Below are 27,377 nucleotides of genomic sequence, written 5' to 3' on the forward strand. Positions count from 1 at the left end.
CCTTTACAATCTTCTTTGCTAGCCCAAGTCTGGCGGTGCAGATGTAAAAGCCATAACAGACTGCTGCACCAAGAAATATCTCTTTCTCGCTCTCACTTATGGGTGCGGCGCACCATGGTCGCGGTGCGGTGCGATAGTCTGTTATTGCTTTAAAGATTGCAAGTGTATAGGAGTTTAAAGATGTTATTTGTGGGATCCATAGACCTTGCTACAAATCGCATGTGATTTTCATGTGTTTTCCTTTACATTGCCGACTAAGTACGCGCAACAAATTCAATCTATCTCTCAAGTGCCGCAATCTATTATATAAAAATCGCTTGCGATGTCTGTTACCACCGCTTCACTCCCCACCTCTCACCTCACCTACATTTTTTGATTTATTTATTATTGTGATAGTCGTAGGGTTCCTTTTAGATTCATTCTATTTTACGTGTCGTGTTATATGCACGGCACTTAGCAAACTCACAACATAGTGCAAAGTCCAGAAATCAGTTAAATTTTTATTTTATTGAAAATAAGTATTTTTAACAAAATGCAGCCATTAAGCCAAGTAAGTATTCAGTTTTACGTTTACTTTATGCTGATTAGTACCGCTAAAAGGATTCAAAATATAACCCATAATTTTATCAGGGATTCTTATTTAGGTTCTCAGGTTAAAAGCCCGTTTATTATTACTATTTGTTTGTACAGTTTACTGCAGCAGGTCATCATCGAAAAGCCTGAATTACCAGGTTAACAAGATGTCCAAAGTTCATTTTACAGTAGGGCGTTCGGCCAATGTTACTTAAATTTGTCAACAATATATAATTGTCAAACGATAGATTTAATTATTCGTACAGTATCTACTCCCATAACGTTTGCTTATAGATTTACTGCTAACATGATTATGTAAAAAAAAATTATCAGGCACTTGTAATCAAATCAATCTAGTTGTCTTGCTGATACAAAAAAAAACCTATAGAAGTTAATTTTTTATTAACATTGTGTACTTATTTCTTGTAAATTTGTTATTAAGGTTGGTATCTCCTCTTTGCAATTATTGTATTGTCGCTATGCCAGCATTGCCAGTACTTGCATGCTGGCAAATTGGCGCCAGATACCAACATTGTTACAATATAGTGTGAGTGGCCAAACTTAGCAGTAACTTAGCAGTTACAAAAGTAACTCATCTATTTTGGATTGATGATACCCCATGATACTAGCATAAGACAAAGGTAGTTTGTTTGTCTATGGCTATAGAGAAGAGTCGTAAAATGTATTGGGCCCCATACATTCAAGACTATTCTCTCTCAAACTCACTCAACAAATAATCATTATTGGCATAATTAGAAGTGGTGGCTTTACCCACATTCACTAGCTATAAGTACATCTTTTCAGGTTGGGAGGTTTCCTTGTCTAAGAATCTATGTGCAATTTATTATTTACAAAACACTTAGTGTAAGATGATTTACTTGTTGTTTCAGCCACAATATAATGAAAATTCATAAAAATATGTTGTTTAACTTGTAATTTTTATAGCTTGCCCGTGCAACCCGTCCACTGTACCGTCAGCTGTCTACCACGCGCCCGGCAGCTGCGGCTCCAAAACCTGTCCCAACTACCGGCTTCTCCTTTGGTAACAATCATTTACTAAGTATATTTAATCATTATGATTTTGCTACTTAATTACTTTCATGACAAAGAGAGAGTATAAGAGTTGTATACAAAATATACCCATTTGGACCATTTCTATTGTTCATGATTTAATTAAACTCTACCTTCGCACAAGTCTGGCATGGTAGGGTAGCATGAGTAAATTTTATTAAATAATTCATGGCCCATTGGCCCATGCATATTATAAATGTAATTCTTGTGCATTTACCCTTTTAAGAAAAAACATACTTGAAATGTTTCTTTTCACAAATGATAATGCTCTGGCAAATATACTGGCAAACAAACGAAAATAAACCCATTAGTTAAATTAAAAAAAAAAGTAAAGACATATTTATATTTCGAATTACTCAATGTATTATTATTTATTAGGTAACATCAAAACGCGAGTTTAGTGACCGCGCATATAATCTCATACTAGAGATTTTGCACACAGATGTATGTAGATTTAAGTACTTTTTTAGCGAAATAAATAGATTTAATTTTTTTTTATAGATTTGGGTAACTTCATGCAAATTTTTTTTGTAACATACCTAGAGTTCGTTATTCTGATTACATGTAATGTAATACATAGGTAACACTGAACATTCTATTACATTAATTATTATTAGTAAAAATTAAGTTTAGGTATACCCCATAATTTCCACAAAACTACCCCTGGGTCTTCCAGAAATCATGTGCTTATTTGGCCTATTTTGCCATACTAAACGCTTGGACAGAATTCATGAGTCAAACAGGTGTGATTTAGGGATTTCATTGTAAAGAAAAAATTATAGATATGCAGATGATCAGAAAGTTAGACAAGTTTTCAGAAAATGTTTTAACTTATTTTTATTGGTCACAAGGTAAATTAATATTTCTTAGATGCAATAAAGTTCTCCGTGTCAGTGATAATCAGTATTCGTTCCTTGAAATGTAGTACGCCCTTGAAGGCCGACATTAATGGCTAGACTGCACGACAACAGCAATGTTATTGCAGATAACGGTCTTACCATAAAATATTTTTTTTATTACTAGATTAAGATTATCTTAGCTGTTGATGTATTATTACCAAATGAAGTACCTAACACATTGTTTATGTAACATTTATTTATAAGTAAGTGTATTGGGAGAACAAGTTTTAATTTTTAATCAAAGTAGTTGTCACTAGTTGTCACTTGTCAGAGAGGAAAATGGGGCCTACGTTTGTATGGAAAAGCGGCCGTCCCTTTTCCTCTTAAACGAAATAAATGTTAAATACGGTTTTTTGATTACCTGATTACTGTTAAATAATCGCTTCGGAATATCAAAATAATGTATAGGTACAGCGATATGACAGCCCTCTAGGGTCTCAACTCTCAAACAGGGTCTAAAAAGAACGTATAAGTGTTGAGACAATAAACCATAAGTCGAGCTGCATGCAGAGATGGGCATCATTCGAATAAACTTTTATCGGAATAATCATTCGAATAAACAATAATTCACGATTTTTTTATTCGCGGATGATTTATTCGCGAATGATTTATTCGCGGATGATTTATTCGCGAATGATTTATTCGCGGATGATTTATTCGCGAATAATTTATCCGCGGATAAATCATCCGACCACTTTTCAAATGACGAATGATTTATTCTTTATTTCATTCGAATAAATCCACGATAAATATTTAAGTTTATTGGCTTATTCCATTCAAATAAACAACACGAATACGTTTAATATGACTTGTTTTTACTGTAAATTTGTTCTGATAAGTTAAAGATTGTTAAGGGTTAAAGGATAAGCCTAGGTAGTATAATAAACAAAGGAGCAGGGATGTTGCGAACATCCGCATCCGCATCCGCAACCGCGGAACATCCGCATTATTTTCAACATCCGCATCCGCATCCGCATAAAATCGATGCGGAGCTTATGCGGATGCGGATGTTGAACAAGTCGGTACAGGAACGTCTTAGCGGCGGCGTAAGTGCTAGGTAATTTCGTCATTACCTATAACGAAATCGTCTAGATCCAGAAAAGTCGGCGAAGTTACTGTTTCCCAGGACCTCTCAAATCCATACAATTCCGGCTCATATTTGAGCCACTGGGATCTGACAGGTTAAATATAACGCACCTATATTCTTGCTTAAATACTAAACGTTTGGTTTTTTTAATAAAAAAATACTAAAAATGTAATATTTGACGTTTTCTAAGTACCTAATCTTGACATCCGCATCCGCATCCGCATCCGCGGATGTGAGCCTTTAAAAATCCGCATCCGCATCCGCATCCGCGGATGTCAAAAAATCTGCATCCGCAACATCCCTGCAAAGGAGTAGCGTGAACAATAAATTACTCACACTCAAAGTTATATTAGTAACTTTCTAGCCAGACACAGAAAGAGATAGCTATATACTAAAAGAGTAAGAAAACCAAATTTTCTTAGCAGTTGTTTGCTTCACAGCGAATCTCACAACGCGTAATTTATATTTACAGTAACTATGTAGGTAGTTATAGGACTTGCAAGTAGTTGTATCGCACATCACAGTTGCCAAATCTTTCGAAACCGTGAAAAGTTTATAAGGTATTCCAATAAACAAATTATTCGTGGCAATTCATTCGCCGAATAAATTATTCGCGGATGAATTATTCGACGAATAATTTATTCAAATAAGAATAATCATCCGACATTTTTATTCGTCATTCGCGATAAATTTTGTTATTTTCATCCGTTATTCGTCATTCGAATAAATTTTGCCCATCTCTGGCTGCATGCAACTTATTCCCCCCCAAAAAAAGAATTAAAGTTAATATTGAACCGAATAATTAAGTTTAATGGCTCTCTCAAGCTCTGCTAGTGAGCCATCTGATTAAGTTTCTACTTTCTAGACCCCCGTTATGTACGAATAGATATAGTCTGTCCCCTAGTAGCACGGTCGCATTTTTATCATCTATCACCATGCCTGTCACGTTCTAACAAGTATGTAAGTGCGAAAGTGACGGGCTTAGTGATAGTCGATAAAAATGGAACCGTGCTGAGCCCGCTGTGTCTAAGTCCAAAGATCGATAAGTATTACGTGTCCTTTAGTACAAAGTCCAAAGATCGATAAGTATGACATGTCCTTTAGTACAAAGTTCGAAATGTCGTCAGATGACAAGCAGAAGTCACTAATTACTATAAAATATTTAAACAAAAATCAACCTTCTTTTCGTACTAATATGGTCGACTATGGCTATGAACTTGTGGAGGTACTTAGTGACTTTTGCTTGTCACCTGACGATTGTCCTTTAGACAGCGTTCAACGTACTAACGTTATCGTTATCTTTGCGAATCAGATGTAACGCAGAATGGATTAGCGGCCGTGTTCTGAGAATGATAAGGTGGATTTAATAGGTAATATCTGGGAGACCGAGCTTTGCTCGGAAAACATATAAAAACTCAAAAATGCGCGTTTTCCCAGAGATAAAACCTAACTAGATCGATTTTTCGCCCCCGAAAACCCCCATATAGCAAATTTCATCGAAATCGTTAGAGCCGTTCCCGAGATCCCCGAAATATATATACATATAAATATATAAATAAATAAATATGCAAGAATTGCTCGTTTAAAGGTATTAGATAGATAGATAGAGTTATATATACAAGACATTTTACCAAATCGCAAAATCTCATAACTTTCATGTGTAGTAGATAAGAGGTTTGCGACTTTAGCCTACGAAATGATACACTTATCCATTTTTAGCTACTGGTAGCGAGGCGAATAATTAATTTAGTCGCCTCGCTACTTGCACAAGTGTTAATAACTCAGAGCTATGTGTAGGGAAAATATATATTTCAATATAGTAATTAACATTAAATATTAGTATTATTTACGTGAGGTGAGTTACTAATCATGGATGTATGATTGTTAGGTGTTCTTTCATGGATAAGAACAGGTAGTCAATATGCCGGTAGAACATATAGTTTAAACACAAGCACCTAATTTTTTCGAATTAATTCCCGAAGGCTATGGGTAACCTAGAGATTGCAGTTGCACACAGTATTATTACATCATATTTTCACGGAAACGTACGAACGTACGAATTTAGTTTTTATTTTATGTATTTTAGTTTATAATGTTCTCATGTAAGTGAATTTGTAATTCTTATGAGAATAAAGAATCTTTAACCGTAACGTGTCTTGCTATTTCAGTCAGTCTGGGTACAAAAAGTAGGTACTTGCGGGTTGACTGATGTAACATGAGAAATGCGAACGTTCCCGAGAAAATACGATGGAAAACAATTATGCACTACATCAGGTGTACAGGTGATTGGTATCAAATAGTATATATGTATAGTACATATAATAAATATATAGGAAAAAGAGAGCCTCTCATGCAATTTTTAATAGGTACCGTATTTGAATCACTTTGTTGTCGGACGGATCTCGAAAATGTGTGGAGATCCGTCGAGTCGAGTTGAAATGGAGAGCATATGCTCAGGTCCCTAAAAGCTGTGAAAAAGTCAAAAAAAGCTACGGCCGTTTATACTGCTAAAAACTTACATTTCGACACTCTCAAGGAAATCAAATTTATAGGCTACTTCCCGTTGCCCTAGATCCTAGATTCCCTAGAACTATGAAATTTGGCAAGTCGAAAGGAAAAACAAAAAACCCAAAGTTCTTGATAAACACTTAGCTTAGGATAATAGCGGTACAATTATGTATTTAAAAAAGGAAGTATGTTTAGCAATTTGTTTGACTGCGGTTTACAGAGCTAACCGACGAGCAAAAGGCCCTGCAGGATTTAGCCCGCAAGTTCACCAAGGAAGAGATCATCCCAGTCGCGGCGCAGTACGACAAGACCGGCGAGTACCCATGGCCCATCGTCAAGAAGGCCTGGGAGGTCGGCCTCATGAACGGACACATCCCCGAACATTGCGGTAACGTTATCATTCTATTTTATCCGTTTTTAGGGTTCCGTAGCCAAATGGCAAAAAACGGAACCCTTATAGATTCGTCATGTCTGTCTGTCTGTCTGTCCGTCTGTCCGTCTGTCTGTCCGTCCGTATGTCACAGCCACTTTTCTCCGAAACTATAAGAACTATACTGTTGAAACTTGGTAAGTAGATGTATTCTGTGAACCGCATTAAGATTTTCACACAAAAATAGAAAAAAAACAATAAATTTTTGGGGTTCCCCATACTTCGAACTGAAACTCAAAAAAATTTTTTTCATCAAACCCATACGTGTGGGGTATCTATGGATAGGTCTTCAAAAATGATATTGAGGTTTCTAATATCATTTTTTTCTAAACTGAATAGTTTGCGCGAGAGACACTTCCAAAGTGGTAAAATGTGTGTCCCCCCCCCTGTAACTTCTAAAATAAGAGAATGATAAAACTAAAAAAAAATATATGATGTACATTACCATGTAAACTTCCACCGAAAATTGGTTTGAACGAGATCTAGTAAGTAGTTTTTTTTTTAATACGTCATAAATCGCCTAAATACGGAACCCTTCATGGGCGAGTCCGACTCGCACTTGGCCGCTTTTTTTATTTCAAACGTCATTATAGGAGTCCAACTGCATTACAAAAGTCAGAAATGAAGTTACGGAGATGTCTTCCCAAATAGGTGCATTTCCACCAGTTATCGTGGTAGAACTAGTAACACCTTTCCAGTAATCCTACAAACAAATACAGTGGAACAATGTGTATATTTTTTTCTTCGTAACTCTACCGCAATAATTTTTTGAAATAAATTATAATTAAGCTCATTAGTCAGTATTTGTTCCGCTAAATATTTAAGTAGTGGGCAATAGTTATGATCTACAAGGGAGCAAAGTTGTTGTTTAACTCCTTGTGCTAATATTGATACCCGAACAAACGAAATATTCCAAATTTGAACCACGAGCTATGGTTTCAATGCACGAGAGTTAAACAAACTTTACTGAGAGAAACAACATTTTTTACCAGACCAATGCGAATATTATACTATCTGTTAAACATTACAAATCAAATCCAAATGAATGCTACTAAATATTTATCATTCAAAATCATCGCTTAAAACTCAGTTCCTCCAGCCAACATGAGAAAACAACTCAAAATGATGTACTATTTAATATTTATGTGGTCGTTCACATTGAAACATTTTAGATGAATGCACCCACGAAAGATTACCTTAGGTAGGGTATGTACACGAGAGTTCACTTTAATAGACGCAAAACCACGGTATATATACTTCTATAAAGTTTAATAAATACTACTTAAATATAAAAGGGTAGGGTATCCATCTGCATACGAGGGCCGACGGAAAGATATTTAACATCTCTCTCCTCAAGTCGAAAAGAAACCGCGAGGACCTTTTCGTTGACAGCCTCCTATATGCCGACGACGCAGCCTTCGTTGCTAGCTCTGAAAGCGAGCTCCAGTCAATGGTGAGTCGATTCTCACAGGCGTGTTCCCTGTTTGCCATGTCCATTAACACGAGGAAGACCGTTGTGCTAGCACAAGGTACTTCTGTGTTACCAGCTATTTCCCTCAACGGCACGCTGTTAGAAGTAGTTGACAGATTTTGCTACCTAGGGTCGACCGTAACGAACAACCTCTCGCTTGACGCGGAGGTCGACATACGTATCGGCAAAGCGGCGACTACGTTCGGGAAGCTTAGTACTCGAGTATGGCAAAACAAGCATCTCACAACAAAGACCAAGATGTTGGTCTTCCATGCTTCTATATTAAGCATACTCTTGTACGGAGCTGAAACCTGGACGACGTACGCAAAAATAGAACGTCGGATAAACTCTTTTTACATGCGTTGCCTTCGTAAGATCTTGGGAATATCATGGCAAGACAGGGTAACAAACGAAAGAGTTCTAGAAATTGCACAGCTGCCTAGCTTAACCGCGTTTCTCAAACAAAGACGTCTGCGTTGGCTAGGGCATGTGCACAGGATGGAACCCTCTCGACTACCCCGCCGTGTTCTTCTTGGTGCAGTAGCGAATGCAAAACGTAGCGTTGGGAGGCCATTGCTTCGCTTTAAAGATTGCGCAAAGAGGGACATGATTGCCTTCCATATCGACCACCGAGACTGGGAGAGGCTTGCAGAACAGCGGACGGATTGGCGCAAACGTGTTGTGGAGGGTCGCAAGTTTTGTGATGAGACCTGGTTCGCCGCACTCGCTGACAAGAGGCAAAAGCGACGACAAGGCGTCTCAGTGCCGTTTTCCGGAAATCTCCTTTGTCAGTCCTGTGGTAGACCATGTCGGTCTCGCATCGGTCTATTCAGCCACCAAAAAAGGTGTTTCTCCGGCGTTACACCATAAATCGTCTGGAATAGACGCAAAGGCCAATGATGATGAAATATAAAAAAAAAAACCAAAAATTTAGATGAAAATGATTATATTAAGATATCCTGAATATCCTCCATCATTCGAAATGATAGCAGAGGCCGGGAAATGGCAATTTGTGAATGAGATTCGAATTTTTCGGACGATGTGAAGCTAAATCCGACAAAGAAGACGAATCCACAAATTGGTATCCCTGCCGAAAACACGCGAGAAGCTGTGCTGGGTTGTGAGACTTGTGAGGATGGTTTAAAAAGTAAAAAAAGTACAACTTCCCGTTCCCAAACAGTACAGTAATGAAATTAAATTACAATAGCAATAACGCATTTAACTGAAATTCTTTGTGAATAAAGTTGTGTACGAAGCACTAAAAATGAATTGGTTGATTATTAAATAGTTGATAGTAAACATCCCTATTTGTTTCAATATCGCCTCGTGATAATTAATATATGTAGGTAAGTAGGTCCATTATAATTTCGTGACAATCGTGACAACTATCCAAGTTATCGCGTGACAAATTATTGTATTAACTATCTAGGTAGGTAGTTAAGATTATTATTCTCTCCTCCACGGTAATATTAATAATCGTTTTTTTGGTTAATGATTTCATAACAGAACCTTAATTGTATCTATGTATATTGGATGGACTAGGTATTTTATAGTGTAGGTAAGGTACCATACCTATAGATACGCTCCAAATTGAAATAAAATAAAAGACATCTTATTGGCGTACTTAACAATTTATACGAGTTGTTATTGCAGGGGGGTTGGAGCTATGCGTATTTGATAGTTGCCTAGTCGTTGAAGAGATTGCATTCGGGTGCGCGGGCATTAAGGCAGCCTTGTTGACCTCAAACATAGGCGTAAGTGGCCAGAATCCCCCTACGTACCTACATTTGATACCTACTTACACATATAGAGGTATATAATGCACGTTACTGCCTGTAATTAGCTAAGCCTATGGGGATATGTTAAGTATTGTAGTGATCGTAAACATTGGCGTCATGGACCTGATCAAGTTCTATGTAAGACATATTTATATAGCCTAGCTTTAAACAACTAATTAATGCCGACTTTGTCTATCTATCAACAATCGTTGAAAGTAAAAATAATGTTCCAATTGTAACATCCTCGTGATTATTTACTGGATTTATAAAAATAGATAAATACTTAAGTACTTACCTACTTATCTAAAAATACTAACACTTATTAAAATACATACTTATATTTACATCGGCTACGTCTTCATGGAGTGTGTCAATTATAATTTTCAACTTCCCTGTGTCAAGATTTATACACTGGCAATTAGGAGTTAACTTGCTCTATTATCAAATACTAAAACGTACTTACAAGTCGAATTTTAATTCGATTCGATTCGAGGGTTTATTTTAATAAACCCTCAGGATACGGGCAAAAACCATTACCCTCCTTCTGACGCAGTCGGGTAAAAATAAATTATGTAAGTATGTATGTACCTACTTGGGTAAGAATTAGGGCTTCCAATACCGGGATCCCGGTATTTCGGGATCCCGGAATCCCGTCTTTTTAAACGCATTTTTCAATACCGGTATTTTTAAAGGCAATACCGGGATCCCGGTATTTAAAAAAATTAGGGAAATGCGCAGTATAAACCCTTTAAATCCATTATATTCAGCTGTATCAAAAAGCTTACTAAACGTCAGACGCATCTAAAGACCAAGAAAAGTCTGCAACGATTTTGATAGCACGCGCAGTGTAAGTGTTATTTTAAACGTCAAACTTCTATGAAATTATGACGTACAAATAACACTTGCACTGCGTACTGCGTATGCTATCAAAATCGTTGCAGACTTTACTTGGTCTAACTCTAACTGGTCTCTAAGCCCTCATCTTATTATTGAAACAAGATCGTCTATGCGTCAGATAAATATTTGGTGGTTGGTGGTGGATGAATCCTGAAGTTATGTGAGTGATGAATATGATGATAGTGACATTAACATTAACATAATTAGTTCTTATAATTTTATCAAAAAATAAAACGAAAGAGCAGGGATAACTGTAATAATGGCAAACCAATTGTGACGCAAATTTGAAAAAATGTTGTCTGGTTGGTTAAGTTGGACTACAAATGAGACTGGTGAGGTGAAGTCAACAAATTGGATAAAATTATTGCCAACCTGGAGTGTGAATTAAAATTATTGCAGATGGCGGCATTGATTGTTTATTGTTGTAATAGCTTTTAGGACATATCTGGTATTCCAGTGAGCCTTTCTAATTCCCCTTTTTAATAAAACTATATATTTTTAAGCGATTCATATCCAATACCGGGATCCCGGGATCCCGGTATTGATAAAGACAGTTTCGGTATTAATACCGGTATTGTGAGAAGTCCGGTATTTGGAAGCCCTAGTAAGAATGGTAAGATAGAACCTCATATACGTCTGCTATCGACTCAATTATAACCTTAATCAATTGTTTTCATACTTTTCACGTAATTTGAGCATTGGGAAAATATTGTTCCGGCTTTTCTAAGAAAATATGCGACGCCTAAGTATCTGTAAACTACCTATAGGGACAGAAGATGATTACGATAGTAATATTTTGACCTACAGTCTGTATGGTATCCGAAAACCGGTGCAATATTTGCCACAAGTGCTATAACGGGTATTGAATTGTTAAAGTAACTTTAGTGTATTAATTAACAGAAGATACCGGAATTGATATAAGAACAAATTTCTATTTTACGATATTTTAGTTTCACCACCGTTAACGGGTCTTTTTTAACCTCAACGACAGGCGGTCTAGGACTAGGGGTGTTTGAGAATTGCCTAGTCGCAGAGGAAATGGCGTTCGGCTGCTCCGGAATCATGGCAGCCGTTTACATCACCGAAGTCGGAGTGAGCTCTAATGCAACTCAGTTCTGTGTGGGTTGACTGGAATGGCTGCGACAATCTGGCGGAATGGAGACAGATAATGAGATTAAAATGTAAAACCACAACGCAAGTTAATGCCAGGGTACAAATAAAAAAGGCACAAGCGTTTCTATTGTCGATATTTATTTATGAACTAAATTTGACTATATTATTCTATATGGGTCAACGTCTCTATTGGCAGATTTTAACCTCATTGTCAGTTATTCATTCTGTTCTTTCTTCATATCATGTTCATCTTAACAATAACATCCGTATGAGTAGTGCCACACAAACTTCAGATATTGAAGCAAAGTTAGGCTTTTTATATCCTTAGATCAAATCAAAAGTGCATTTTATATTGTCGACTTAATCGTCAGAATTTTATTTGAGTCATGAATGCGAGAGGTTCTAAGATTAGTGTTTTAGAGCAGTAAAAATTATTGCTTTTTAATGTGTGGACAGACAAAAGGAAAAACAAACATTTAAGTCAGCAATTTCAGGTGGCATTGGGAATATCCGATCGTTCGAAACGAGTATGGTCGTGGAAGAGTTAGCGTTTGGCTGCACGGGTGTAACGTTAGGTATAACTACCAGTGGTTTGGGAGAGAGTGGTCAACGACAAATATTTCTATGGCTTTGATATTCAGCCTCCACTTTCAATACATTGTGAAATGAGCTGCTTGGGATAGTTCCATAGCTATTGTATAAATTCATCTACCTCTACAAACAAATGCTTATTATTTATTAGACAAGGCACTTAACTTGTTTAGGCGATTTATTAATGATGTAACTATGTTGTTCACTGTTCAGGTATATTCTATTAGACTTAATAGCTAAATACATAATTACATATAGAAACAACATTTATTGTAGAAACTTAAATATAAATACAGACTAAAAATATTTTAAAAAAACTAAATTATTTTAAATTACATATTGGATTAAAGATATCCACTCAAGAAAATAACTTTTCAATGTAATAATCATTATTATGAGACATAATTTGTATGCGATTTTTGGACTAATACATAAATAATAGTATATAAATGTAAGCTAATATGCACTTCTTTGTAACTGAACCTATGATTAGACTATTATATCAGTACTATGTTAAAAGTAATGTCTTGAATACACCTCTTTAAGCTCCATTTAGAGTAATTTAGACGGTTCAAGAACTTGCATGCAATATTCGATACATTGCTAAGTACAGAGAGTACAGAGTACAATTAATTCAGTCGATCGACCGTACACCGCAATGTACAGTCGCATGTTTTAATTTATGACCCATTTTTGTACCTTGTCACAGTGACAATAGCATGAGGTCTCTAGCGACTTTCATTGTGACAAGGTAAAAAGCGGCCAAGTGCGAGTCGGACTCGCCCATGAAGGGTTCCGTATTTAGGCGATTTATGACGTATTAAAAAAAACTACTTGCTAGATCTCGTTCAAACCAATTTTCGGTGGAAGTTTACATGGTAATGTACATCATATATTTTTTTTAGTTTTATCATTCTCTTATTTTAGAAGTTAGGGGGGGGGGGACACACATTTTACCACTTTGGAAGTGTCTCTCGCGCAAACTATTCAGTTTAGAAAAAAATGATATTAGACACCTCAATATCATTTTTGAAGACCTATCCATAGATACCCCACACGTATGGGTTTGATGAAAAAAAAAATTTTGAGTTTCAGTTCGAAGTATGGGGAACCCCAAAAATTTATTGTTTTTTTTCTATTTTTGTGTGAAAATCTTAATGCGGTTCACAGAATACATCTACTTACCAAGTTTCAACAGTATAGTTCTTATAGTTTCGGAGAAAAGTGGCTGTGACATACGGACGGACAGACAGACGGACAGACAGACAGACATGACGAATCTATAAGGGTTCCGTTTTTTGCCATTTGGCTACGGAACCCTAAAAATTGGGTCATAAATAAAACATGCGACTGTATACTGAAAATCATGCGATCTGGAGCCGTCTAAATGGGGCTTTATTCATGGAGGTATGGTATGGTTTATTATTTGCCGCATCTAATATACATACAGGTTAGGTATTCACTTGTTCATTTTAATAAATAATGAAGTCCCTGTGTAGGCACATGCTAAAACATTTCCTATGTACAATTGAGGGGTGTTTCAGGCGGTGTTGGTAATCTAGGAGTGTTCGAGGAGTGTATAATCGCCGAAGAGTTCGCATTCGGGTGCTCTGGCATCTGCACAGCCATTGGGGGCACCAGCCTGGGCGTGAGTCCGTCACATGAGCTGCTAATCGCTGGGCCTCTTGGTTTAACGCTATCTCTAGTATATTTTACATTTCCATAAAAATACATACAGCTCTCGTCTTGGCTATCAGCGCAACTTCGTGGCGGGTGTGGAGGAAAATGCATGTACATATTATATTACTGTCACGGCTGACTCCAAGTCACGAATGTGCGTCGAACATTGTCGGCCTATCAATCACGATCGAATCAAACACTTCAAAAACTTCCGCCAAGCCAATTAATTACCTATTTTAACTCTCGGCTTTGGTAGGTATTGTGGGCTCATTTCTGTTAACTTATTAGTTATTATTCACTTATATTTTTGTGTTGTCTTTCACGTTGTCATTATGTCATACTTTCAAGTATTTCATGATGTAGCAATCATTTCATGAAATGATCGGTTGGCCACATCATGAAAAAGGCAAACCTGACCGAACGATATCATGAAGTGATCAATTCTAAAATGGTATATCATGAAATTAACAAAATATATAAAACTTCGGTCGGACGCTACCGAAAATACAGTTTCGGCATTTTTGGCAGATATCGAAGCTTCGGCCAAGACATGATTTTTATGCCTAATCCAAAACCGAGATAACATTATGTGTAATTTTTACTGCCCAGGTTATCATCTCATAAAAGTTTGATAAGTTCCTCGTAAGGTACAGAGGTATACAGGAACAAGGGTAAAACTTCGAGTATCCAATAACGAGTAGGAGGAATAATTATCGACTATCGGGAGATAAGTAGTTGGTGATAGTGACAGCTGTTCCTTGAACTATAGCATTACTAGCTTTTGCCCGCGACTTCGTCTGCGTGGAGTTAGTAATATGGGTAGCTTATTTTTACGCAATCTACTTTTTAACGATTCCCCATACAAACTTCCATCCCCCTTTTCACTCCCTTAAATGGTGATTTTTGGGATAAAAACCATGTGTCCTTCCCCGGGACTCAAACTATCTCCATACCAAATTTCAACTAAATCGGTTTAGCGGTTTAAGCGTGAAAAGGTAACAGACAGACAGACAGACAGACACACTTTCGCATTTATAATATTAGTATTGATTTAGAAGTGAGAGGTTTTTCAGGCGGCGTTGGCAATTTAGGAGTGTTCGAGGAATGTCTTATCTCTGAAGAATTTGCTTTCGGGTGTTCGGGTATTAAGACGGCCATCATCAGTACTAACTTGGGAGTAAGTTTTATGTTACAAAGTTACAAACTCAATGCTCATGCTTCGCAGTTATCGAGGTCGTCACAAGTTCCTTGGTAGCATGTTCAGCAAAATCACCGATTATGTTTCTTCTTACTCTCGTAACGGCCTACTAATTCAGTAGGTATACAAGTAAATGAATATTTGGGGACTAGGGACACATACACAGATCGAACTAGCCCCAAATTAAAATATGTTGTACAGGAACCAGGGACTTACCGGGATTCAAACCTAGGACCTCAAGGTTCTATGACACAAAAATTAGCTTAATTTACTAACGAAGAAACAGGGAATTGCCAAAAAATACGTCTATAAATTAATTTATATTACAAAACGCGATCATTTTATGGATTAACATGCAGTATTAAGCTTTCATTCTTACATTCATTTTACTTTCACAGTAAAAATATTTTTTCGAAATCCATTGCCGATATATTTATTTAACATTTACTCTTGTACGAGATGTGTATGTAATGGAGTCGATGCAGGCGTGAAGGTGTGATATTGTCGTGATACTCGTGATATCTCTGCTAACATTCATAAATAAGTACTAGTTAAGTGGTTTGTAGGTCGTGTTAAAATCGTCTAATATAGATATTATGTGAATTAGAGATGTTTCAGGAGGCGTCGAGATGGGAGTATTCGACGAATGTTTGGTTGAATTTCGCATTGTAGGTGCATCGTAGTTCCCGTGGTCGGTGCATTTTCAATTTTAACTAAGATCACATAAACAAATTGGCCGTCAGTGATCTTCGGAATCATGGTTAAATCGTTCATAAAAAATGTTTCTCTTTGACAATTCGTCATTCTATTTGGATTTTGGAATATTCAGCGTTGACTGTGATAAGTGTTTTGGCCGCAGATACACAGATTTCGCGCAGTTTTATCATCCAAGTAATATCCGCATTGAACCATAGGGAGACGAAAAAAAACACACTTTTTATTAGTGAGGGACAGCATAATTCTACAGCTTTCAAACATTCGTCCTTTAATAAATACCTGTTGTGGTATTGGTCTACTTATGGTCTTCTCGTAAACTTGTACACAAACAAAAAATATTTTTTACCTTAGGTACTTACTTAATATATTTATTTATTATCATCATTATTTTTGGAACTCAAATTTACTGTACACAAATATTTACAGGCAATATTTTATTTCAAGGACTGGAGAAGGAGGTACTGAATTGATGGCTCTGGGACTGCATTTGTATATCTATAAAACCAGGGAGCACACATTGCTTTCAAATAAATATTTATTTTAATCGGTACAGAGCTGATGTAATTAATTTTGAAGGGACAAGCATTTAACGCCCCCCCGGCCTAGTCGGCAAGGACGGCAAGTGACTTTTACGAAGCAGGAAGTCCGGGTTCGAATCCTGGTAAGGGCATATATTTGTTCCTGAGTTATGGATGTTTTCTATGTATTATCTAAGTATTGATCTACATGTATCTGTTATATACATCGTGGCTTACATCACTTCACCCTTCTCATTTCCTTAGGTGGTATGAACATGGGAGTTTTCGAAGGTTGCATGGTAGCAGAGGAGCTGGCCTATGGCTGCACCGGTATCATGACTGCGATGGAAGCCAGTGGGCTTGGCGTGAGTGAAGCGATTGGCCTTTTTCGACAAAATACTTGCACAGTGCATGATCTTGATCCTATTAAAAATACTAATCGGTTTCCTTCGAAAAGTTACTTTAGGGTTTCTTTTCTCCGAGTCCTAATATTTGTAGAATGATCGAAGAATGTTATTTCCAAAATCCAATATTGTAATGAATAAGTAAAACATAATTTGAACTAGGTACCTCATACGACGAATATATGTATTGGTGTTATATTAACATGCCATTCTACTTATGTTAAGAGGAATGTAACCCGTGCATGAAAGCAGTTGTGAGTTCAGCGTGATGGGCGTCGGAAGATATTCTGTGAATGGAAAACGTGTCTGGTCTGCATGTAAGCCCTGTCGCAGTCCAGCTAAGTACTTTGTAGAGCGGACTAGTTTCATTTTAGTTTCATTTGTTATTGTAATAACTTAATGATGTAAAAGTGGTATCCTGCCACTCGTCGTTTTGGAGTGCAGCAAGTTTTGTAGTAGTTGTTCGGGCGTAAATAATTTGAAGTCATGGCGTGTAAAATTCACGTAAATATTAATAACTGTAGCGACGAGCAGCTGATCCATTTATGTAGATACATTATTACATTATGCATACCTGTGAAGCCGCGGTCCTGGGTTCGAATCCTAGTAAGGGCATTTATTTGTGTTATGAGCACAGATATTTGTTCCTGAGTCTTGGGTGTTTTCTATGTATTTATGTATGTGTATATTATATATATCGTTGTCTGAGTACCCACAACACAAGCTTTCTTGAGCTTACCGTGGGGCTTAATCAATTTGTGTAAAAATGTCCTATAATATTTATTTATTTATTTATACCTCACATATTGTCACTCCATGGAGACTCGTATAATACGCTTTACTTCGTAGTTTACTAACATCATACCTTTTGCTTGCTTTATAGTGCATTTATGTGCTTTGGGATATTGGTTTGATAGAACATTAGTATGTTGTATGTTTAATATCCCGTCCGTGAGTTAACTCCTTTATTTCTAATATTTCAGCAAACACCCGTGATCATTGCTGGTAATAAGGAGCAGCAAAAGAAGTACTTGGGCAGGCTCATCGACGAACCGCTTGTTGCTGTAAGTTTCCTACCTGTTTTTTTAAAGGGGAAATGCTTTACGCATACCACCCGGGGCGGAGACGGGCCGGGATGGTTATGTGGGACTCCCTGTTGTGGGCTAATGAGACCCTAGGTTTACCCATTAAAACCCCTCTGTTGCCGCCTCGCTGCTATACGGCGAGATCCCAGGAACGCCGAAGTACTCTTCCGCAACCTCGCCAGAAGAGGGGAAATGCTTTACGCATACCACCCGGTGCGGGGACGGGCCGGGATGGTTATGTGGGACTCCCTGTTGTAGGCTAATGAGACCCCAGGTTTACCCACTAAAACCCCTCTGTTGCCGCCTCGCTGCTATACGGCGAGGTCCCAGGAACGCCGAAGTACTCTTCCGCAACCTCGCCAGAACCTCGCCAGTTCCTACCTCAACCTTGACACGTCTATCTTAACATTATTCAGTATCTAAATAAAGAAAATAAAGTACGCTAAGCTTACTGTACCCTCAGCACCGCTTGGGCATTTTAATGGCAAGCGAACACCGTAGGCAACGGACGAAATACCACCAGAGATGTTACATGCGCGTTACCAACTCTTGGAAAAGTGCAGGCCGTCACAACATTAGTGTATCCTAGGAAACTTTGACTCACCACTCACCATAAATAACAAAACTTAATATATTTAACATATTTAAGCAAAAACTACAAATAATAGTTATTTGTTTTACCTCTCGTGCAAATATTGATACCCGAGCGAGCGAAATTTTCCCAAATTGAGCAACGAGCGTAGCGAGTGGTTCTAAAAGTGGAAACTTGATCGTTGCGAGTGCGAGGGTTTCAACGCACGAGGGTTAAAGTAATTTTGCCACCGAGTGAAACACAAAATTTTTCACCACACCAATGCGGGGATAATACGAACTGTAAAACATCAAACAAAATTAAATCTAAATGAACGTTAGTAATTATTTATCATTCAAATTCATCATTTAAAAGTCAATTCTACCAGTCAACATAAGGAAGCAACTCAAATTTTGCATCAAATTACTTTGCCACTCTTGTGGATTATACAACTCTCATCTCTCTTTGTAACTTTATCAGTTTTTGAACAACCAATAGAGCCTTTACGAGCTGGTGTGGTGAAAACATTATTTATGGCTTCAGCGGGTACGTCGGCTACTTTCCCAATAGGGCTGCCAGATTCTCTAATAATAATTAACACATTCACTTCCAGCGCGAGCTTACGCGCTATATGAGCCTAGCGCTTACGATCAGACAATCCGCCTTGCAACAACATATTAAAGAGCAATTGACTGATTGTAGGCTTACGGTGTGACCGAGCCCGGCGCAGGTTCCGACGTGGCCGGCATCAAGACCCGGGCCGAGAAGAAGGGCGACGAATGGATCCTCAACGGACAGAAGATGTGGATCACCAATGGTGGTGTCGCCAACTGGTAAGGTCTTTACTCCTTTCCAGATAGGATTTTATAGAAGGGAAAAGGTTCTTTAAGGGTAGATTGGCACCATTCGGACACGGGGTATCTTCATAAATCCACTCTTACAGCATATCAGAACAGCGTAATTATTACAGCTTTGCGTGTATTAAGTAGCTGTTGGTGAGATTCAGGTGTCCACGAAGTTAGGTGTTAACGCAGCCGTCGCAATCGACATGAGGGGTGTTAAATTAAAATATGTAACTATTGCTCAATTGTTGTAAGTTTCATTTTCATTCATTTTCGTAACGAGTCACGAGGATAATACTTATGAGAGCTTCGAATAAAGTTCAATTCATTCATTTATTATAAAAGTTATCGACTTCTAACATTTTGAGTAGCGAGCGGAATGCTATAATAACTTGTTGAGCAATTTATCTTTAAAGACCAATTTAAAAAAAAATCTAAAAGTTGCCCGAATAATGGCACTCGATCCTATTACGGGACAATCTTACGCACATCGACCATGTCCCACGGTAAGCTCAATAAGGCTTGTGTTGTGGGTACTAGACGACGATATATTATAATAACTAGATATATAGATAAAAACATTCAATAAGTATGTGACCGTAGGCAGGGACACTGCCAATTTGACTAGGAGGCAAAGTAAGGAATAAGTAACGTTTGTGAAAGATACGCTCCAAACCTAGTTAGGTTTTAAATAAAATATTGAAGATGAAAATATTTTCACCCAATTTATCCACCAATACATTTTGTGATTTTTTCTACTTTGTACGCAGTATCGCGTTGATTGTGGTGTTTCTACCCTGACATAATTTTAAGATAATTGTAACTCACGCTCACAATATGTCAATAATTAAGCTTTTAACTTGAATAATGCCCTAATACAGTGTTTATATATGTAAAGGTACTTCGTGCTGGCAAGAACCAACCCGGACCCGAAGTGCCCGGCCGGCAAGGCTTTCACTGGCTTCATTGTCGAGAGGGACTGGCCCGGAGTTACCCCAGGACGCAAGGTACAATAATTATTATAACGAAAATATATACCTATACTTGGTCAAGCAGATCTTGTCAGTAGAAAAAGGCGGAAAATTTGAAAAATGTAGGCGCGAAGGGATATCGGCCCATAGAAAATTTGAATTTCGCGCCTTTTTTTACTGACAAGAATTGCTTGATCAGCTATATTTAAAAGTATTTTTAGTTCTAATTTAATTTGAATCCTTGATTTATAAGAATAAACAAATAGCACTGTATACATTTGGGAAAGATACAATGTATCTACTTATCAATGTCCGGTTTGATACGGCAGTATTTTTTTGTCCCCACTGAAAACTAGCACAATGGCTTGCCATGGCAGCATGCTGAGTGGGGACCCTGTTTGACTAATTTGTGTTTAAGTTTTCTATTCTTGTAAAATTAATTTCTTGCAACTGTGATGCAATTGAATGTATTTCCTTTTCTTGTTTCTTTTTAATGGTTGCTGATGTGTGTATTAATATCAGGAACAAAACATGGGGCAGCGTGCTTCGGACACGCGCGGCATCACGTTTGAGGACGTGCGCATCCCCAAGGAGAACGTGCTTATCGGCGAGGGCGCCGGCTTTAAGATCGCCATGGGCGCCTTTGACAAGACCCGCCCCCCGGTAATACTACACCATTACTAGATTAGAGAATAGTACATTGTGATACAAGTGTGCTACGTTGGCCATTACACACCAGGCGATATTGCGCAATAAGAAAGCCTATGTGTGTAATGACCAATGCACACGTGTTCCATACGAAGTTTTTCAACACACTTGCGAGGAAAAAAACTATACCGTGTTGCTAAGTTAGACGATGAGGCATGACGATTGATGGGACAGTTAGGATAAACTAATATTTTTGGTTAAAATGGCACAAATAATCAATTTTTTATCAAATAGATATCATTTGGCTACCATGGCTTTGTGGTTTGATAACCTCGCTATAATGCTTAAGGAAAGGCCATTTTTTTCAGTATCCAATGGCAGCAAATAAACCAATTGAAGATTATTCTGCTGTAAAAAGACTTTACAAGAGTAACTTTGGGATAATAGCAGGCTACTTGGATTTGTAAAAAACGCAGTTATGGATTTTGGCATTAATTGTGTCACAATATTCGTTCCTAAGCAGAACTGAAATGATAAATTTGTCTTTTAGTATGCTTATACAGTTCCCTACCAAACTTCTTTTACCATACTGTAGTCAGTACACTAGTTCTTTATTACAATTACACATTATGGTTTGAGATTCCACAATACAAAAAATTTAACATTTTATCACCTTTTTACAAAACATTAAATGTTTTGTAAAAATATCTCCGAAACTAAAACCCCTCATAAGGTACCTTTTTCCGTGGAACGTCACATATAACTTTTAGTTGGCGTATAACTTGTATAACCTTTTTCATAATAATGTAATATTTTCATTCTAGGTCTGAGACATTTAGAAGGAAGTAAGCCATAGGTACTAAAATATTACAGCCACACGCAATTGTTTATACTTACGAGGGGCGTTCAATAAAAAGTGAGAATGAGTATGTTATATACAACTTTTATTAAATGTTATTTTATTTTTCGACATAGTCACCTTTTAGCATAATACACTTAGTATATCTTTTTTCTAAACTTAAAATTCCATTTCTAAAAAAGGTTTCATCTTGAGTACTTGAAAAATCTTGTATTGCAGCGACTACCGCGTCGTCGTCTTCCTTGCCTCTTAGGTATTCCTTCAATCTCGGAAATAGGTAGAAATCACTAGGGGAGAGGTCTGGTGAATACGGAGGATGCTTAAGGATATCGAACCCAGCATCACGTATTGCAGCCATTGCAACGGCGGACTTGTGTGCCCGTGCATTGTCCTGATGGAACAACACAATTTTCGAGAGTTTACCTCGCCGTTTTTCACGGATCTAATTGCGCAATGTTGCTATTTGTTTGGCATATAAAGAGCCCGTAATAGTGGCTCCATGCTCGAGATACTCAATCATTACGACCCCTTTACCATCCCAAAAAACAGAGCCCATGACCTTACCGGCAGATGGGCCCACCTTGAATTTCTTCGGAGTTGGAGATGATGGCCTTTTCCATGTCATAGACTGCAGTTTCGTTTCAGGGTCGTAATGATGGAGCCATGTTTCGTCCATTGTTATAAATCGCGCCAAAAAAAGTTCCCGGTCTTGCTGTATCAGGTCCAAAGCTTCTTGACAAATCTCGACTCTAGTTTGTTTTTGCGTGTCAGTAAGCATTCTGGGTACCCAACGCGCTGATACCTTTTTCATACCCAAAGGTTCATGTAAAATATTATGCACGCTCCCCATTGAAATCTTTACATTTTCAGCAATAAAACGAACCGTGACACGACGATCCGCCAAAATTAAGTTTTCAACTTTTTTCACAATTTCTTCAGTTACTGCTGTAGTAGGGCGTCCGGAGCGGGGGTGATCCATGGTCGATGTTCTTCCACGTCTAAATTCGGCGCACCAACGTGCGACTGTCGAATACGGAGGAGCATTAGACCTTAAAGTGTCCCGTAAATCTAAATTGACTTGGTCCATAGAAAAAAATTTCAAACACAAGTATTTGATAACGGCGCGCAGTTCAATTTTCTCCATTTTCGCTAACGTACTCAATAGCATCGCAAAGAAATCGCCGTATTTTTTTTTTAAACAAAGAACAGTTAGTTTTTTTTTTCATGGCAATCAGCTAGGTAGATTAGCTTCGTCGGCCAGTATTTACTTTCCTAATATTTAAAGAGTTTGCATCTCATTCTCATTATATATTGAACGCCCCTCGTACTTTGAAAGCTTAGAGAATCTATTTACCTACTGAGTCTGAATGTACATTGGGATTGAGGTACACTATTTATTGCATACTTGCGAAACAGCAACTTATAGTATAGCAATAACAAGCAATTATTATTATTGCTTTTAGGTCATTCACTAATGGCTATTTTGTATTAGGTATAATAAGCCGTTATTGGCTATGTGCATCCCTGTAATACCTACTCGTGACGGCTTTTGATACATCATGTCAAAAAATATACATAACAAGAGGGGACAAGACACTAATGAAAACGAATAATATTACATTAAATAAATAATTACTTTTATAATAACTTTTCTCAAACATGCAATGAAATGTCGTCGCTCCGGGCGTTATATCAGGCTTCGAAGTATCACGTTTAGGGCGGAGCAACTTCAGAGAACTGTAAAGGAATTTCATACGAAATTGAAGGCCTAGGCCGGGAAGTAATTTTTTTTTTAATTCTAATGTAAACATGGGGTCTGTGTCCATGAACAGACTAAACAGCCGAATTATATATATTTTTTTATATTTTTGGTGAATGAATGGTTATCGGACCAAAATATCCGTGTTAACGCCTGTTATACACGAACGTACTGATATTAAGAATACGAATCTGTATGATTCAATGTGTTGATGAATAAATTTAAAATTTAGTCTATACGTAAGTCACCAGAGACCATAGAGAATATTTAAAATCCTCTGCATTTATTTTATTTATAGAAATTGAGATTCTTATTATCAGATTGTGTATAATGGCCCTAATAAGGTCTATTCGAACACTGCACACGCGAAATACGGACGACATCCGCAAAAAAAAACAATTATGGCGGGATTGGAAGGAAAATTAAAAAACTTTTGTTGTGAAGTTAGATTTTTATTATAAAGATTATAAATTTGTTTTTTTGAGTGGTGTATTTTTTTATTTCATTGCATGTTTGAGAAAAGCACTATACATGCCTAGCCGTGAAAAGGTCTTGCCGGCTTCGTATCACTATCCGGCCTCCCTACGGTCGGCCGGCTATACCTACTCACCCGGCAAGCCCTTCTCTCCCGGCGTCTGCAGTAATGTACTAATTCGAAAATGCACAGAATGAACCAATCATTATCTTTTTTCACTTTAAGCAATTTTTTGTTTAAATAAGAATAGTGTATTCTTGAAATAAGACACACACATTGGTTTAATCTTTGGTTTGGTTTGGATTACTGAATTAAATTAAGTCATAAGCAACTCACTGAGGAACCGTGCTGACATGTAGAAAAAGCGGCCAAGTGCGAGTCGGACTAGCCCATGAAGGGTTCCGTATTTAGGCGATTTATGTCGTATTAAAAAAAAACTACTTACTAGATCTCGTTCAAACCAATTTTCGGTGGATGTTTACATGGTAATGTACATCATATATTTTTTTTAGTTTTATCATTCTGTTATTTTAGAAGTTACAGGGGGGGGGGACACACATTTTACCACTTTGGAAGTGTCTCTCGCGCAAACTATTCAGTTTAGAAAAAAATGATATTAGAAACCTCAATATCATTTTTGAAGACCTATCCAAAGATACCCCACACGTATGGGTTTGATGAAAAAAAAATTTTGAGTTTCGGTTCTTAAGTATGGGGAACCCCAAAAATTTATTGTTTTTTTTCTATTTTTGTGTGAAAATCTTAATGCGGTTCACAGAATACATCTACTTACCAAGTTTCAACAGTATAGTTCTTATAGTTTCGGAGAAAAGTGACTGTGACATACGGACGGACAGACGGACAGACAGACAGACATGACGAATCTATAAGGGTTCCGTTTTTTGCCATTTGGCTACGGAACTCTAAAAAGTATGGAACTGTTTTGTTGACTTGGCTGTCCTATCTAAAAAAAAACACGAAAAGTAAACAATTCATTATAAAATTGCAGGTAGCTTCAGGTGCCACGGGGCTGGCTAACCGCGCGCTGCACGAGGCCACGAAGTACGCGCTGGAGCGGAAGACGTTCGGCGTGCCCATCGCCAAGCACCAGGCCGTGGCGTTCATGCTCGCCGACATGGCCATGGGCGTGGAGACCTCCCGTCTGGCGTGGCAGCGGGCGGCGTGGCTTGTCGACCATGGTATGGGAACCAAACATGTACTCATTGCACTAGCCGCTCTGAACTGTGAACTGTACACATACTTGACGTTTACACTCCTGATCAATGAGCAAGTGCTGCCACCAACATTTCACGCACGCTCCCCCATAAGACTTAACACTTAATGCTCCTGCTGGGGCCGATTTCTCGAACGATATTGGACTATAGTAGTTTGTGTTACAAGGGATCAAAATGATATATTTCCGTCAAGGGCGTACATTGAATCCTGAGCGTAATGAGGGATTCAAGTGTTAACGCCCAAGACGAAATAATTTTGATACCGTGTGACACATACTGCTTTTCACATCAACTATGAGGAAAATAAAAAAATCATAGTGTTGACACAATCTGATGCTTAAACAGATTATTTAAGCTAAAAAAAATTAAAATTGTGTGTTAGAACAGAAAAGATTTACTTTGATCCCTCCTAGCAGGGAGGAAAAGTGCCACTTTGATCCCTCCTAGCAGGGAAGAAAAAGCTCTTTTCCGAATAGGTGGTGTGAAAATATTATTAGTCTACGAACTGTCAAATCGTATAGGTTGCCATGACAACACACTAATAATGTTAGATTAATATCGTCCACAAATAACCTCCGACAAATAGGCCCCTGGTCACATTATTCCTGACTGTATGAGTTTCACATATCGACCCAGCTCGTGCCAGGTAATACGTTGTTCAGTTATACATTCGCGGAACACTTCAGGTGCTTCCTGTGACCTGGGCACAGACAATCCAACCTCTAGACATAGCATAGTCGCGCTACCCCCTCTGCCACACATACGGTAGCGTTACTCCATCTTCGAGTCAATCCCGTGCCGTGATTGGTCCGTGTCTTTGAACGGACCAATCACGGCACGGGATTCGCTCACCTCGTCCCCCCGCACCCCCGTATTTTTGGCAGCGTCGGTTTCATGAAAGAATTGGCCTAAGCTCAGTCTAGAGGTTGGATTGTCAGTGGACCTGGGTTAGGTGGAAATATAAAACACTAATAATTAATACTGTCCAACAGGTTTTAGGAACACGGTAATCGCGTCAGTCGCCAAATGCCACGCATCCGAAGTCGCCAACAAGAACGCCACCGACGCCGTCCAGATATTCGGCGGGAACGGCTTCAACACCGAGTACCCCGTGGAGAAGCTCATGCGGGACGCCAAGATCTACCAGATATACGAGGGAACCTCACAGATCCAAAGGCTAATCATTTCCAGGGAGATCCTGACCGCGGCCAAGGAACAGGCCTGAACATTGCATTGAACAGATAAACACCCACAATCTTATTACTAGAGTCATGTTCAATTTTCCCTTTAGTTAGCCACGATGGATTTAGATGTGGTGTTAATTGTGTACCTATATCATGTATCTTTTTTTCAATGGACTGTATTTATAATGAGCACTGAATATAATTGTTAAACGGTTTCTTGGAAGAGCATTTTTTTTATATAAATTGTTATTTACTGAAGAATCGTTTTTTGTCTTTTTTTTCTAAGGTCGTCCTTTGTGATTTAGCATAAATATAAACACAAAATGCACTACGTGTTTACCGTCCTAAGGGTGGTATTCCACCTGTCCAATTTCTTGGCCAATGTGCATTGCGTCTCACTCTCTCACTAAGCAAAATGTGAGACGCAAATATATATTGGAACAAGAAATTGGACAGATGGAATACCACCCAAGCAGCACCCAAGATCTGTTTCATATCCCAAATACTAAAAGTAAACCCGCAGTTAGATTTATCAATCTACTACCCAATCCGTCTGGTTTCGTACTAAAAATAACAGTTTGATGGCAGAAGCTGGCCATCAAACTATCAATTTAGTTTCTGGAACAGCTTGAAAAAAGTTTATCCATTGTGTAAATAAAAGTTTATAAAAAGTGAACTTTTACTCGATCACGTGGTAATCCAGATATGTATATACACAATGGACTGATTAGATCATTTTCCCAAACTCATAATTTACCTGTAGCATAATTTCTATTCGCATTTTTTCCTATTCTTAATTTACACCAGACGCAT

General features: G+C 37.9%; 1 protein-coding gene across 3 annotated transcripts; it reads left to right on the forward strand.

Annotated features, from left to right (window-relative positions):
• Positions 1-373: 373 nt before the first annotated feature.
• On the forward strand, positions 374-26,825 carry LOC134661338 (medium-chain specific acyl-CoA dehydrogenase, mitochondrial). Of its 3 annotated transcripts, none has more exons than XM_063517373.1 (10): positions 374-550; positions 1,519-1,615; positions 6,359-6,526; positions 11,706-11,806; positions 17,919-17,999; positions 19,294-19,424; positions 20,332-20,440; positions 20,927-21,067; positions 25,155-25,344; positions 26,373-26,825. In XM_063517373.1, the coding sequence occupies exons 1-10, from the start codon at positions 533-535 to the stop codon at positions 26,603-26,605; spliced, it is 1,269 nt and encodes a 422-aa protein (XP_063373443.1). In that variant the 5' UTR covers positions 374-532; the 3' UTR covers positions 26,606-26,825. The 3 variants fall into 3 exon arrangements, with proteins under 3 accessions (XP_063373443.1, XP_063373441.1, XP_063373442.1); XM_063517371.1 differs by lacking the exon at positions 11,706-11,806 and adding an exon at positions 13,963-14,066 and having other exon boundaries at positions 377-550; XM_063517372.1 differs by lacking the exon at positions 11,706-11,806 and adding an exon at positions 16,796-16,896 and having other exon boundaries at positions 381-550.
• The last annotated feature ends 552 nt before the right edge of the window (positions 26,826-27,377 follow it).

The sequence above is a fragment of the Cydia amplana genome, chromosome Z (genome assembly GCF_948474715.1).
Source record: "Cydia amplana chromosome Z, ilCydAmpl1.1, whole genome shotgun sequence".
In the NCBI taxonomy this organism is placed as follows: Eukaryota; Metazoa; Arthropoda; class Insecta; order Lepidoptera; family Tortricidae; genus Cydia; species Cydia amplana.

Bases quoted from the DNA above. Each gene is read 5' to 3' on its own strand.
- LOC134661338 (XM_063517371.1), top strand. The intron at 1,616-6,358 runs GTAACAATCATT...TGCGGTTTACAG, and splicing joins AACTACCGGCTTCTCCTTTG to AGCTAACCGACGAGCAAAAG. The intron at 14,067-17,918 runs GTGAGTCCGTCA...CTAATATTTCAG, and splicing joins TTGGGGGCACCAGCCTGGGC to CAAACACCCGTGATCATTGC.